The 15,251-nt window shown below is 41.6% G+C and overlaps 1 protein-coding gene across 5 annotated transcripts in view; it reads left to right on the forward strand.

Moving 5' to 3' along the window:
• Positions 1-13,188, forward strand: part of PLEKHH1 (pleckstrin homology, MyTH4 and FERM domain containing H1) — a 108,434-nt gene extending 95,246 nt beyond the window's left edge. For all 5 annotated transcript variants that reach the window (XM_053274440.1, XM_053274430.1, XM_053274448.1 and 2 more), the window contains 4 exons: positions 107-236; positions 4,605-4,691; positions 5,559-5,705; positions 8,515-13,188. In XM_053274440.1, coding sequence (XP_053130415.1) covers positions 107-236; positions 4,605-4,691; positions 5,559-5,705; positions 8,515-8,709 — 559 coding nt within the window. In that variant the 3' untranslated portion in view covers positions 8,710-13,188. The remainder of the gene's footprint in view (positions 1-106; positions 237-4,604; positions 4,692-5,558; positions 5,706-8,514) is intronic.
• The last annotated feature ends 2,063 nt before the right edge of the window (positions 13,189-15,251 follow it).

The raw sequence follows: 15,251 nt of genomic DNA on the forward strand, positions 1-15,251 counted from the left end.
TGAAAAGTACCACTTTCAGTTCTTTAGGACAACACACTGTATTCATGCAGTCCTTTTATTAGCCTTCCTTTTGAAGAAGATGACAAATGTGATACTATTTTTATAGGCGGCTGGCTGACCAACTGGCTACGAAGTGGATGCTGCTGCAGGGATGCTCTCTGCAGGAATGTGTCCGGATCTATTTGACGGTGGCTCGGAAATGGCCCCTCTTTGGAGCCAAGCTGTTTACTGCTAAGGTACATTATAATTGTGTAAACACTCTTGATATACAGAAAATCACTTCTAGGAAAATACTGAATTAAAAAACAAAACTAGTAAAAGAAAATTCTATCTCATACATTACTTTTGTTGTCACATTGTATTCAAGTTGTTCCGCATGTGATTTCCTGCACTAGAGATCACTAAAAGTGTGTAATCACAAATACCTTTGAAAGCTGAAATGAAAACTGATAGCTTTAATTGGGCATTTCTGTACTGAAGAAATGATATAATTTGAGAGCCAAACTTAGACACTCCATGATAAGAATTCCTGACATGCTTTTCTTTTTCAAAAAGCAGCCATGGGAGGTGGGATTAGATTGGTACTGTGGTGAATGGGGTCTAACCCTTTCACCCTGTGCCACAGCCCAATCCAAATCATCCTCTTAAAAGTGCTATGAGCTGCAGTGAGGAAAGGCCTGTAAGTTTTCCTCTCTGTCGCTAAGAGCAGCTCTGTGGGGAGATTCAAGTTGGAGAACTAGCAAAGGGGCAAACAGTTAGACCACCTCCCATGTGACCCCAGTCCAATCAACTGCTGTGATTTTCTGAAAAGACCCTAGGGGTTTTCCACATGTTGGTATATTGCATTTCTTTTTAAGCTCTTAACTTATTTAACAACGGTTCTTGCGCAGACTCCAGATGCCTGCATCAGGTTCTGAAGAAACTTGTCCCTCTTTGCAAGTTTTGGCACTCTGGCCAGACACGGAGCACTCATGAAAACAGATGGGAAAATAAGTTCTGCCCAGCAGGCAATGCTGCAGAAATAGCATGAAGGTGGAGCTCCGCATCTGGCCAGAGCACTGAAATTCACAAGGAGAGATGACAAGATCTTTGAGGGAATCCCATGGTCCCTCACAACTGGGTTTGTGCACATGCGTGAAACCCCCATGGAAGAATTGCAAGCTCACCTCAGGTGCTCAGTCTCATACCTGAGGTGCATTGTTGTTTAGGCGGGATAACACCTATTTCCCTCAGTTCCTTCATGAACGCTGTGTTAGCTGCCTCAGAAAGGTTAGGAAGGGAACTTTGACATCATAGACATCATTGAAACCCACTCCAGACGTGACCGATTCTACACCTATGGCAACAGTGACCTTGGAAGCCTCTCATCCTGCCTTAACATCACGACACCAGCAGTGTCTCCTATTCATCTGGACTTTTCTTCTTCTTCACTGGCTAAGTCTCACTCGACTCCTGTTAGGAATCAGCACTCTTAGACGGCTGACTTTGCTTTGCCTGGGGAACCCCCCTTGAAGTCCCTGGGGTCCCTTCTGGGGTCAACAACTATGACCCCCCTTGGGCTCTACCATGAAGAGATTCCCCTTATTGGGCTTAGGTCATAATGAGGATTCCAACCCTCTGGTGATTCCAAGAACCCCTTCAGGCAGGCGCATAGCCACTATTGAGCAAACGGATTCAAAGAACCCGGGCCACCATGCCTTGTGCCCCAGCCACGCCCCCTGATGTCAGATGCAGGGGCGGGGCTTAGCATCTGATGTCAAGTGCAAGGGCCGAGGCTAGGGGGCCACACCAGTGGACTGGACCCGGGCCACCACTGGCCTCCCTCTGCCCCTCCTTCAGGAACTCCAAAGCCTGTCACATCTAGGATTTCACCTTTCCCACCATGGTATGGACACAATTACTATTTCGCTCCTACTGCTCATGCTAGGGGCTTTTGGAGCTCACCTGGTGCATTAGACCATAGTTTTTCACTCACTCTCCCCAGCTTTCCCCTACAATTTTGCTGAGCACTGTTTATGGAAAGAAAGGCAGCTTAGGGGAGGATTGACATTTCCTTCCCCATGGAACTCAAGTTCCCCTAGGAAACTGGATTCTATGCCTGCACTCCCAAACAATGTTCCAGTGATGCCTGCTATTCCTCAAACACCTACACAGCTTCTGTTGCTGCCTGTCAAGCCTATCTCTCTGATCTAGTTCAGCATCCAGACAAGTCACTTCCCCATGATGACACTTCTGATGAGGAATACTCGTCTTCCTCTTCTCAAGATGCTTTTACCATCACTGATGAACCCTCTCGGATCTCGCCTGATGAAAATGTTATTAACCCACCTTCGGGTTCGCTAGCACAAGAAATGAAGCCTTATCACTTACAAGTCATTGGCAAGCGCTAGGCTTTGAGCTTAAGCCTCCGGAGCCACCTGTTTCGGACCCAGTCTGTGTCTTTGTGGCTGCATCATCGTCCACGCAACCCATGTCTCTCCCTATGCTCCCTGTCTTGGCAAACTTAGATAAGGTGACTTGGGACACCCTGCAGCATCTGTCTCATCAGCAAAACACTTCCAAAGTTTGTACAGGACTCACTCCTTCAAGAAATTGAAAAAACACTTTGTATCCTACAAGGGCAGCAATAAGGCCCTCCCTGTCTCATGCCAATGCTTATCTCACGGGCTAGTTGAGTTAATTTATTGCTGTTACAGTCCCCTAATCGCGTTCAGCCCTTCAGTTGCATCAGGGCCCATAATAACTTCTGTCACATTTCTTTGGTTATAAGCTTTCACACTTCCATGGTAAGTCCAATAAAGGATACCACCATTTACTCTTGTATTATTAGTAATCATATAATCAAGCATTTAAAGTGCCTTACAACCTTCACCGTGTTTATAACAAACCTGGAATAATGTTGTTATATTTTGAAGCTAAAGAATGGTGGCTGAGAGATTGTGACTTGCTTATTGTAGGCCTGTGAAATTGTAATTGAGTTGAAAATAAATCCAAGAACTTTTTCAGACAAGAGAAGAAACCACTTTCCCCCTCATAGTGACATTATTGCAATAGTTCCAAATCAGTGCCAATAGTACCATATTCTTTTCCCACTCAATTTATTTGTATGGGGATATTATTATATTTATTATTATTAGAAATATTTATATATCACTTTAAACAAATAAACCAATATGAAATGGGTGTTTGGTTAACAGAATGCCATTAAAATAATAAATAGCCTGAATTAGGGCTGCAGTCTATCCATGTGTTCTACTTAGTAAAAGTTAATGGGACTACCCTTGAGATAGTGGGTTGCAGTCTAATGTGTCAAGACTAAGTGCTTACTAAGCACTTCTAAGCACCTAAATTCTAAATTTAGGCTCTGAGTATCTTTCCTTAAAATTTCTTCTAAATTTGAAACCAGAAGACATATTCTTAGAAACAGAGTTTATACACACTATAATACAAGCCTTCAAAAGATGTAATGATACTTTATAGCCACACATATACTAAAATGAAATTACAGAACCCAGATACAGTAGTTGACACAGAGAGCTATCATATGTCACCCATCCATGTTATCAGTCCATGTTCTCACCCATCCATGGCATTCACTCCCTAAATGCCTGCCTACAGGCCGTAATGGGCTAGATGAGGTATAACAAATTGAAGCTGAATCCATGCAAGACAGAGGTGCTCATTGTGGATGATTGGAATTTAAGGGATGAGTTAGATCTTCCTGTGCTGGATGGGGTTACACTCCCCTAGAAGGAACAGGTATGCAGCATGGGAGTACTCTTGGATCACCCTGGTATCTCAGGTGGAGGCTATGGCCGGGAGCGCTTTCTATCAACTTTGACTGATTCAACAGCTGTGTCCATTCCTTGAAGAGAAAAATCTCAAAACAGTAGTGTATCAGCTGCTAACCTCTAGGCTTAACTACTGCAATGTGGTCTACATGGGGCTGCCTTTGTACATAGTTTGGAGACTTCAGTTAGTTCAAAATGTGGCAGCCAGATTGGTCTCTGGGGTAACGGGGAGAGACCATATTATGCCTGTCTTAAAGCAGTTGCACTGGCTGCCAGTGTGTTTCCGAGTGAAATACAAAGTGCTGGTTATTACCTTAAAGCTCTGAACGGTTTGGGTCTGGGATACCTTAGAGAGTGCCTTCTTCAGTATGATCCACATTGCTCATTGAGGTCATCTGGAAGGATCCAACTCCAGTTACCACTGGTACATCTGGTGGCAACTCAGAACCGGGCCTTTTCTGTAGCTGCTCCTGGCCTATGGAATGCACTCCCAGCAGATATCAGCAGTTTAGGTTCACTGTCAGCCTTTAAGAGAGCCCTAAAAACTTATTTGTTTGGTCTGGCCTTCCAAGGTTTGTAAAGTGTTTTTTTTTTTAAGTATTTTAATTGGTTTTGATTGTTTTTGAATTGTTTTAATATTATTTTTAGCACTGTGTTTTGAATTGTATGTTTTTATCTCTTTTTAAAGTTGTTGCTTTGGATGGGGCAGTTTATAAATTAAATAAATAAATAAATAAATAAATAAATAAATAAATAAATAAATAAATAAATAAAATAAAGGAATTGCTGTTATTATTTATATTCTTTACCCAGCCTGTCCTACCTTCTCCCTTGGAAGACTGCCCACTGTGGATAGCTGTGAATGAAGATGGAATCAGTATATTAGAATATAATACTATGGTAAGGTGAGACATACTGGAAGAGGAATTTAAAAGCTTTTTCTCCAGAAGTGCATTTCAATATTGTGTGGTGTGGCACAGAAATTGGACATGCCTGTGGTCCTTAACTGTGGTTAAAGAACAGAACAAATATTTGCTGAGTCCTGTTTCATTCCAGTGTATTTATTTAATTTAAATCCGGAAAAATGTATTGTTTCCTTAAAAACAATATAGAGTAAGTCCGGGGCAGTAATGGAGAAAGCTTTCTCAAAGTTGTTTGATTTATGTAGAAGGTGAACTTCTAATTATAGTTTGAAACAGCTAGTACTTTGCTTTTAATTATTCTTGGATTATACACATTTATGATTTAATGAATGTATTTAATGAATGTATTTATGAATGGTATATGATTTAACCATTTAAGTGACATTTTAATGAGTTTAATATGAGTTAATGAGGCGAGTCTCACAATCAGTGAGGGGGCTGCAGGGAGAGCAGGATTAGTGCAAAAAGATGTGGTTAATGTCTTAGGGGAGGGGTATTTCTGAGGGCCAGCTGCTGGAAGGCGCGTGGCTCCCGTTGCAGCACAAGACCGCCCAAAAGCAGGCTAGGCTCCTTAGCCCACTTTTGGGTGGTCATGAGAATCGCCTCAATGTGTGTTGTAGCCATAATCAAGTGTGGACCTCTGGGTATGAAAAACAAACATGAAAATCTGCTTCAAACTTAGGTCTCCTGTGTACAATGGCAACACTCTGTATGTTGGAAGACATCAGCACTGTTCTTAAATATCTGTACTTGCTGTTTAGTATTGAGAACTTACAGAAAGGGTGGAGGATTAGTCTTCCTGTGCAGCATTTTTTAAAACTGTTTCTCTCTTGCCTACATATAGCACTTAAAACTGGCTTACTTGTACTCTTCGGTGCTGACCTTTGGAGGCTGTCAGGATGATTTTATGGTGGTTGTCACTCAAAACAAGGACAGGCGTTCTGGAAAACCCTTCCCTGAAAAACTACTTTTTACAATGACAGCTCCAAAGGTGAGTATAAAAGGTGTAGGAAAGTTCCTTTTTATTAAGCAGTGTAATGCTTAATGCCTTTAAGTAAATTACCCCCAGTAAGTTTAAGTAATCCCCCCCACCAACGTGTAAATATGCAATCCAGAGACAGCTGATATTGCCTTTTATGGATATGGCCAGCAGAGAATGATGTAAAACGGTGTCCTTGGTGTATCAACTACACAGTCATAGTTCTGAAATATGGCTGTTCTCAATATCTTCCTGTGGATGAATGAGATTACTTCTGCCATTTTGTAATATGCATTTTACTATATTCAATGTGGTAATGTGCTGTAAAATGGTTGTCTTTAAAAGAAACACCACCCTGTTATTTTGCCTAGATATTAGAGTTAATTTTAGCCCAAAAGGGTAATTTGTAATTCAGCACTAAGAAGGTGAGAATAAGGTTAGTTTCTGTAGGAGCTTTAGAAGTTTTCATCTATCAGAAAGCATGAAAGGTCATTTCTCCTAGCTAGCTCAGCCCAGGAGACAAAAACGTAAGATACTAGGCAACTAGAAACTTAAACTATTGCCCTTCTGATTGGTCATAGTCTGGGGGTGGGGGCAGAGTCAGACTATTTGAGAGAATGAGCAAAAACAGACTGATGAAGAGAGAAGAGTTCAAAAGAAGAGATGGCTGCTGATGGGCAGGGAAGGCACATGTGTGAGATGGAAGGAATGGCTTGGTTTTAGACTCTGGTTGAAGTACAATATCATTATAGACAGGTTTCCTATTTTTATATCCCTCCCATTTTTACAATGTACTGCAAATGATGCTTTAAAATGTTTCTTGTATAAACTGTTGACCCCCCCGCATAGTAAAACCTAACTTTTGTTATTTATTTACCTTGGTCTCTGAAACTTTGCTTGTCACCCCATGTCTAATTGCCATCTCACTCTACTTGGTACAAGTAAATTGGGTTAGTCATAAAATAATTCTCAAAGGTTGAAGTGATAGAGGCCTGTCTAGTGGAGGTAACAAGGGAGGGGAAAGACTTTGACTTGGTGGCAGTAGTGAAGGCCATACTAGGGGTGGAGCAAAAGGGGTGCTAAGAAAACGGTTTTGCTCACTTTCCCTCCCACTCACAGTGCAACTTACTGCCCAGACTGCATTACCTTCTGCAGTGATGACCTTTTAATTTGGAAAGGTGCTTACTGCCCAGGAGAAGATTGCTTTAGTTGCCTATCTGGGAATAGCCCTGCCTCGTGGAAGGGTGAATGAGGCAGTTGTCTCAGGTGCAAGGAGGGTACAGGGGGTGGCAAATGGTGACTCCTGCCACCTGCTGCTGCTGCCCTTTCTCATCCCAGTGGGGCATGCTGTTCATTTTCCCTTCCTCAACCCACTTTGGTGTGCTTCTCCTCACCTCTTTCAACGGGCTAGGAACGCCTTGCTGCTGCTACATGTTTTGGTGGCACTGCACAATCAGATTGCTCAGATGCTGTTGCCCCTGCCTTAGCAACATGGCCTGAGAATGCTGAAAACCTGCCACAGATGGGAGGGTGTCATATTTGCAAGGGTTCACGACAAGCAACATTTATAAATCATGAGTAAGAGAATATAAAAGATATGCACAGGGAGGTCCAAGACATTTCACTGCCTGAGGCAAAGAAATGCCTTGGGCTTCCCTGTGCATATCTTCTTTTATATTATTTTTACTCGTGATTTATAAATGTTGCTTGTCATGAACCCTTGTGAAATGTTTTACATCTAAATTAAATTATTTTAATGCAGCTTTATCCAGCATTTGCAGCACTAGAAAATATTAAAAGCTTGGCCTGGGATATGGCTTCTCAGTATTTTGTAACCTGATTATTGCTGTCATGCTTGTGCTCTGGTCTTGTAGAAAGACATAAGCCACCAAAACCTATATCTTCCCTAACTGGCCCACAGCTATAACAGCCTTCTCCAACCTTCTCTTTAGAATGTAAAATTTGTCCAAATATTTATCAACACTAATTGGGTATAAATGTATGTGTAGAATAAGAAGAGCAGAAAGCATTTTTAAGAAGAACCATGGCTCAGTGGTAGAGCACATGCTGTACATGTTTAAATTTGGCTTGGGTTCAGTCCCTGACATCTCTAGTTAAAGGGTTCTGGTAGCAGGGTTGGGGGAAAAATTTTGCTGAATCATTGGAAAGCAGCTGTTAGTCAGTGGATTGGCTTAAATGTTCTGTGGAACTGCAGCTAAGCCTAGTCCCTTTCAACATTTCCATGGCTCAGAAGTGTTCACTCCTGCTCCCATGCCCATGTGAGGGTCTGCTTCCAATTTAGATTAGAATAACTTGGTTAGAAGAACCAAGTTCTGTCATGACATCCAAACTGACCAAACTCTATTTATGATAACCTACCTACTTGACATAAACTGCAACCTGTACCCAGGATTTGAAGTGAGTTACAGACTGCAGTTTATGTCAAGTAAATAGGATAGAATAAACTGAGATCAGTCGATTTGGACATCATGACTGATCTTGGTTTATTCTAAACGAAATAGGAAATAGACGCTTGTGTGGGCATGGGATGCACTCTGAGCCTTGGGGATGTCACATGGGAGCAGGCTTAACTGTGGGTTCATGTTATGTATGAACCAGCCCAACAACAGATCTTCTACTACTACTACGACGTATTTTTATATACCACTCTTCAACCAAAGTTCCCAAAGCTGTTTCCATGAACTAGGTGGACCCATTTGTCCAACTCGAGAAGTTATCTTATGGCATTAACTAGTTATACTGAAAAATGAACTTAGTAGGTTCAAGAAAATAATTTTTAAAAATATTTTTCGCCTTCTAGATTGTTGAGTTGACTCTTCTTATTGCCAGCTATATTAACTACTGCTCATCAACACCACACATGTCTCCTATGGCTACTGCTCAGACCATCAGTTCATCATGGACTACATCATCTACTAAGAAGCTCATGGAACTGGAAAACAGATCCTTCTTTCCTACTCTGCCACGAACCACTAAGGGGCCTACACTGCTGTGAACATGGTTTCCAAGTGTCTTTAGGAATTGTCATGCCATGCTGTGGACTGCTGTGATTTCACTGGTTAAGTGCCCTGTTCATCAAGCAGACTCCACATCTACCCCTTTGGTGAAGCACCACATTCCTAGAGCCTTGTTTAGAGCTAGATTGCCTTTCTTCTTTAAACTAAAGTTTTGAGAGTTCATCTGCTTTTAATTTCCAAATGCCCCAGGCCAGGAAACTTGATTTTTGCTTTTGTCTCTTGATTACCACAAAATGTGATGATAGCCAGTAGCCTGGATGGCTTTAAGACGGGTTTAGATAAATTCATGGAGGAAAGGTCTATCAATGGCTACTAGTCTGAGAGCTATAGGTCACCTCTAGCCTCAGAGGCAAGATGCCTCTAAATACTAGTTGCAGGGGAGTAGCAGTAGAAGAGAGGGCATGCCCTCACCTATTGTCTGTGAGCTCCCTAGAGGCATCTGGTGGACCACTGTATGAAGCAGAATGCTGGACTAGATGGGCCTTGGACCTGGTCCAGCAGGGGTTTTCTTATGTTCTTATGCCTGATCATATTCTTCCTTTTTCACATTCTCTCTGTGAAAACAGCACCTCTTTGTTATCTGAGCTTCTGATTTTTCTAAACACTTTGTTTCCCCACTCCTGCAACCAAAAGTGAGTAGAATAAATGAATATGTACAGTGGCTGACGTCTAGAGCAGTCTAGTGGGGATGCAATGTGAGCTGCATCCTTGCAGTTAGAGGCTGCTCGTAATGCAGCTGGAGAGCTTCCCCACTACTTCTGCATCCACCCATGGGGGAGCAATTTTGGACAATCTTTGCTATCTCTGGTAATGATCTGTCCTTTCAAGAATATGTTGCTGAGGGCTGTGTGATCCGCAGGCAAATATTTTCAGATAGCACAGCACATGACACTTTCAGAGACAGCAGAGATAGTCCAATCTCCTACACAGGCACAGTGGTAGTAGGGAAGCTTCTCTACAGCATGGGTGTGTTTTCTTGGCATATCTACACTCCATTTTTTCTGGAAGCCAGCCTATATTCCTCCTCATGACATTTAAAAATGAAATGCTTTGAAGGAAATATGGTCTGGCAGCCTACAAAATATACTGGTCACAATGAATGTCAACAGTATTACAAGTGTTAAATACTTTAACACAACACAATACATCCGACTTTGCATGGTATGGAGTGTTATCTTGTGTGTGTTCACTCAGAAGCAAGTCCTACTATTTTCAGTGGAATGTATTAGTAAGTAAGTGTGCATACAATTGCAGCTTTTGTGGACAACTTCCAGAATAATATATTATTCATGGAAAGGTGGGATATAAACACTTATAATAAATGAATACATTGGTGTTTTTAAAAAGAGAGCCTGGGGAGAGGAAATAGCTAGGTTGTGGGTTTTCCCCATCTCAATGACTTTTGTACCTGCTTTTCACAAGGATAATATTTAGCAACTTGAAAATGAAGAAACATGTTCGGAAAGATTTGCTTTAGAGAGAGAGCCGGGGGAAATGAAATAACAAGGCAGTGGGTTTTCTCCAGTCTCAAGGACTTTTATGCCGGTTTTCACAGGCATAATGTTTAGTTCTCTGAAAAAGGCAAAAACTGGCTGAAGGACTGGAGGGAGACCTTTGAGTATAGGTCCACAAAGTAATTGTATCTGGCTCCTGACAGCCCTATCAAACTTCAGTCCATACGCGGTAAACATTTTGCCCACCATGGCATTCACAAGGCAATTTCTTTTTCAAAGGTTGTAAGGGCCAAAGGTATTCCATGTTTCATGTTTCTGTGTGGCCTTTGTCAAAACCCTCAATCAGGCCCATATGCATGTATTTCATAAAATTGAAGCCCTTGCTGCTAGGTAGTGCTGCTTTTATCAATTGGCCCTGACTGCCTGTGAGTAGGGCACAGGCTGTCATGATTATAGGACAAGATGTGCCTCAGGACCACTGTCTGGAGTGGCCCTGGAGAAGATAGAGGTTCACCATCCATGCTTTGGAAGATGAGATAAGTATGGAAAATAGCATCAAACTGAAGTACTGTTAGGCAGTAAGCAATAAAAAAGAATGTCAACAAGTGTTACACACACAAGATTGTTCACATGACCACAACTTACCAGGGCTTGGGGGAAGATAGGAGCCATCCTGCCTCCCCAACCCCATGTTGTAAGGCACTCATGGGCTTAGCAGCACCGTGCGCCCACATGACCAGCACATGGTGGCTCCAAGAGCACTGAGAGGAAAGCAGGCTGCAGCCTTCTGCAGCATTCCTCAATGCACCACGTGAGGATTTCCCAAGAAGCCGGACACTCTAGGAAAATTTAAAAGTAGTAGAGGTTAACCATAAGATGGACATGAGTCAACACTATGGCACAAATGGCCTGTGTTATTTTAAGGTGCCCACTATCCTGCATGGAAGTTTGTGATGGAAACCATACTGTGGCGGGGAAGTGTGTGATGTGCTGATGTTGCAACACAGGGTAATTCTATGGGGAAGAATTTGACATCAGATCAGAATGCCTTTTGCAGCCAGTGTCATGTCCCACATAATATGTAGTTTTTCTCTTAACAAAAGGCATGTGAAGTAGTTTATGTGGCACTGGAAAGACCATTGGCAGAATGCTGTTTTTGCTTTTGCTTTCTGAAGATTCTTTCTTTCTTTCTTTCTTTCTTTCTTTCTTGACTTCCTGAAGACAAAAACAAAGAGGGTGCTGACAAACAAGAAAGTAGAGTTACAAGGATAATCATCAGTTTAAACGACAAATTCTTCAAAGAAAGGCCGAAGGAACTGGGTATGTTTAATAAAAGGAAAAGAAGACCAAGGTTGCAATCCAGTGCACAGTTACTTGGGGCAAAGTCCCATTATACTGTGTGATTTATTTCCAATTAAACACGCAATGGACTGCATGAGGACTATATGGATAACTTTTAGAACTATTTAAAAGATGTCCAAAAACTGTGTGAAAACAAATTGGCCACTACAGACAGCAAGCCAAAGCTTTCTCCCCCATATCTTCAGCTCAAGTGCCTGGGAAATCCTTTTCTCATTAATTCACAGCTCCATGTGTTGGCTGAAGCTGGAGCTGGGCTTTCACTGTGTTATACAAACCATGACTGGGAACTAAGATGTTACTCTGGTTCTGTTTTGTAAGCTACAGCAAAGGCACTTTCCCCAGGCTCAGGCATCTGAAGCTGCCATTCCCCAAACCAGGATGTTTACATTGCAGCTTTCTACCAGAACCAGGGAGGGGAGGAAGGAGCATGCAGGTTCAGTAGGCAATGAGGCTGTTCACATGGGCAGCCCAGCCTGGGCTTAGCTGCCCTTGTGCACTGCCAGGATCGAACACAATTCTGGCACTGTCTCAGCCCCAAGCCTGGGAATTTACCCCAGGCTTTTACCTGGGTTTAAGGGCACAAGTGTGCCCTTAACCCCAGGTTTGGGGGGGGGGGGCTGCACACACACACACCCAGGTGGCTAGAGTGCCCAGCTGAGGGAGGATCCCTCAGTAACTACAACTCAATAAACCATGGTTTGTTGGATTGTCCCAATGTGTCAAGGCTATAAAAAGATGGACTCCAGTTAAATATCTGGAGAAGTGATAAAAGCAGCTCAGCAACAGAGCAAGCTGCCTGGAGAATTTGTGTGTGTCTTCCTTGGAGAGTGTCAAGGAAAGCTGAACAGGAGGTACCTATGGGAATTGTTTTAGGAGTGGCTGATTATCTTAGGGCAGGAGGTTGTCCTTGATGAACTACAGTGGTCCTTTCTAACAGCATGATTCTATGTTACTTTGAATAAAGAGAAAACAGAAAGTACTTTGATTAAAGCACCCTCAGTCCATTGTTGAGTAGATTCTGCATATAGTTGGGAGAGTTTGATGTATTTTAACTTTTGAACTTTAGTAAAAATAATAATAATAATAATAGAAAGCCATGTTCATTGTGGGAGTGGGGATTTAGTAAAGACTTGAATGACTGTGAGAGATTTCTAGTGTGTCCTACAGGCCAAAATACTATACCATAGTGTTGCCTGCTGTACATAAAGGACAATCTCTGGGCTCTTGACATGTGCATGTTATCATACAATGTCGCATGTGCATGTTTTATGTTATAACCACTGGATTATATTTATTCTGGATGTGTTCACTACTGGCCTTGGTATTGGGACCACTTTGCAATTGAAAGACATGTGATGTCTTTCAGTTACTGGGTCATTTTTAGATGGGAGGGGAACTTACTAGATTTTAGTGATATTTACCCCCTCTGGCTGCCTTCAAGCAAAGATGAGTGGCTAACAAAATATATTTATAATGTTTTTCTGGTTTTCTTACCTAACAGTGTGTCTTCATTCGAATAATCACCTGTGACAAAACTGAAAGATATAAATTGTGAAAACTTGTATATTACCTACCTTTCTAGATTTATACTATGTTCATGAATCATTTTTCACAGAATGAATGATATATTATTTAGCAGAATGTTTGTTCAATGTGATCAGTGTACCGATTATCCAGCATCTATATGCAAGTACTATGGTAATGATTGTATGCAGTGAAAGGGCAGGCACCTTAGAAAAGAAATAATTCTGCCCAGAATTGCAAGTGAGAGCCGGGAGCCCCATGTTCTGTTGCTAGATTATCTACACACACAATTTGGATACAGCTGGGCTGTGTATCCCCAGCAAGGTACTATTCAGATGTAAAGAAGCAGGCTAGGAACAGATGAGATCTTATGTACATGGCATGCTGCTGATAGGGAGGAATGTTCACGTCTAGTTTACAGTTCAGATGGGAATGCACTTTCCCACTCTCAGCTAGACTGATGCTGTTCTCCTTTTAAGCAGGCAGTTTACTGGGTACCCAACACTACTGAATGATGATCCATTTTTATGTAGCGATTTGCAAATTAAAAATACTTTGCCATTTTAAGTGTTTTGCCATTACAGCTGCCCAATGTAGTTACTCATTAATCCCATCTGGCAGATTGGCACCTGCAATATAGTAGCTTACTAGCTGATCCCAGTGGTACCTAAATCCAGCTCACTCTCTTCTGATCCACATTGGCTCTCATGCTACTATATGCTTTATTTAGTTTATCTGAATTCAGAAAACTTGACAGCTCTGTGTAGTTCCACTGTAGAGGTTTTCCGACTAACTTCTTGGCCCCAACAGGACGTTAGCCACAGCATAAGATAACAAACACTTAGTAGTTGTGAGAACAATTGTATACACAAAAGCTGTGACATACTTTAAGTAGATGATAATGAAGTTAATAAATCTGGTTATTAGATCAAAATCATTATTTCTAACAATTTGTTACTTGTGTCACAAGAAGACTAAATTTGGTTATCAATACATATAAATCTGTAAGTAGCTTTAATTATTCAGATGAAATCTGAAAGTAAAGCAACTAAAGTATACTGAAGCAACCCAAATCCCACAAAAGTGGCTGGTAAAGCTCTAAGAACAACTTTATGATCTGGTTCTGCTGTCTCAGGTACTCAAGCACTAGCTGGTCGCAGAGAACTAGATTCAAGGATGGCAATCACACCTGAATCCACCCAAGACTGTGGTAAAGATGATCCAGACACCTTTTGTTGAGGGAAAATATGGGCATCAGTTACATGCAGTGTTCCATCTAACCACTCATTCAGATTGCAACCTTGGAATGCTCCTGGATCCAACACCATGCCTGAAAACACATATTGCAAAGTTCACCAGAAACTCTTTATTTACACCACCTAGTATGAAAGCTGAAACTACTTCTCTCAGATTCATATCTACTGCATACTATTTGTGCTCACATTTTTTAACTTAGGATATTGTAATAAACTCTACATGGGGCTGACTTTGCCAGATGCTTAGCTAGTGCAGAACCTGTTGAGCCACCACTAAGAGATATAAATAATCAAAAGCAAAGCAAATTACATCTGCAGTCTAGTACTTGCACTGGTATCCTATTCGCTTCTGGACACAATATATAGTGCTGGTGTTTACTTATAAAGCCCTAAACAGTTCAGGTCCTAAACATCTAAGAAACCAACTTCTTCCTTAGATCCCACTATAGTCTTTAAGATCAGTTGAAAATACTCTCTTCACTATACAATCTGCATGCACATCAAGGTTGTGCTATGAGGGCATACAGGGAAGCATTTTCCTCATGGGTATCCCACAACTGTTGATCTTTTTTCCCCAGTAGATCCACCAAATCCCTATCTGGATAATGTATAGTATTATTTAAAGGTGCTATTATTTTAACTGATTTTTAATGCCCTTTGTTAGTGACAGTTCATACTTCAATATTGTATGCTAATACAATGGATATTTTAATTACAGGTTTTAATATTATTTGCCCTAAGCCTGTAGGATGGGACAGATTAGACATTCAACGAAATAAATATGGGAATGGCCTTCTTCTTTGACAACGTATCAATCCACAATCCAGACAGTCAGTTAAGCAATTGTGGGAGACCAATATCACTTTTGTTGTTTTTCTTACAACGGTGCCCCACCCTTCTCATACTCTGTGACTACGTGCTTTT

The sequence above is a fragment of the Hemicordylus capensis genome, chromosome 1 (genome assembly GCF_027244095.1).
Source record: "Hemicordylus capensis ecotype Gifberg chromosome 1, rHemCap1.1.pri, whole genome shotgun sequence".
NCBI classification, from domain to species: Eukaryota; Metazoa; Chordata; class Lepidosauria; order Squamata; family Cordylidae; genus Hemicordylus; species Hemicordylus capensis.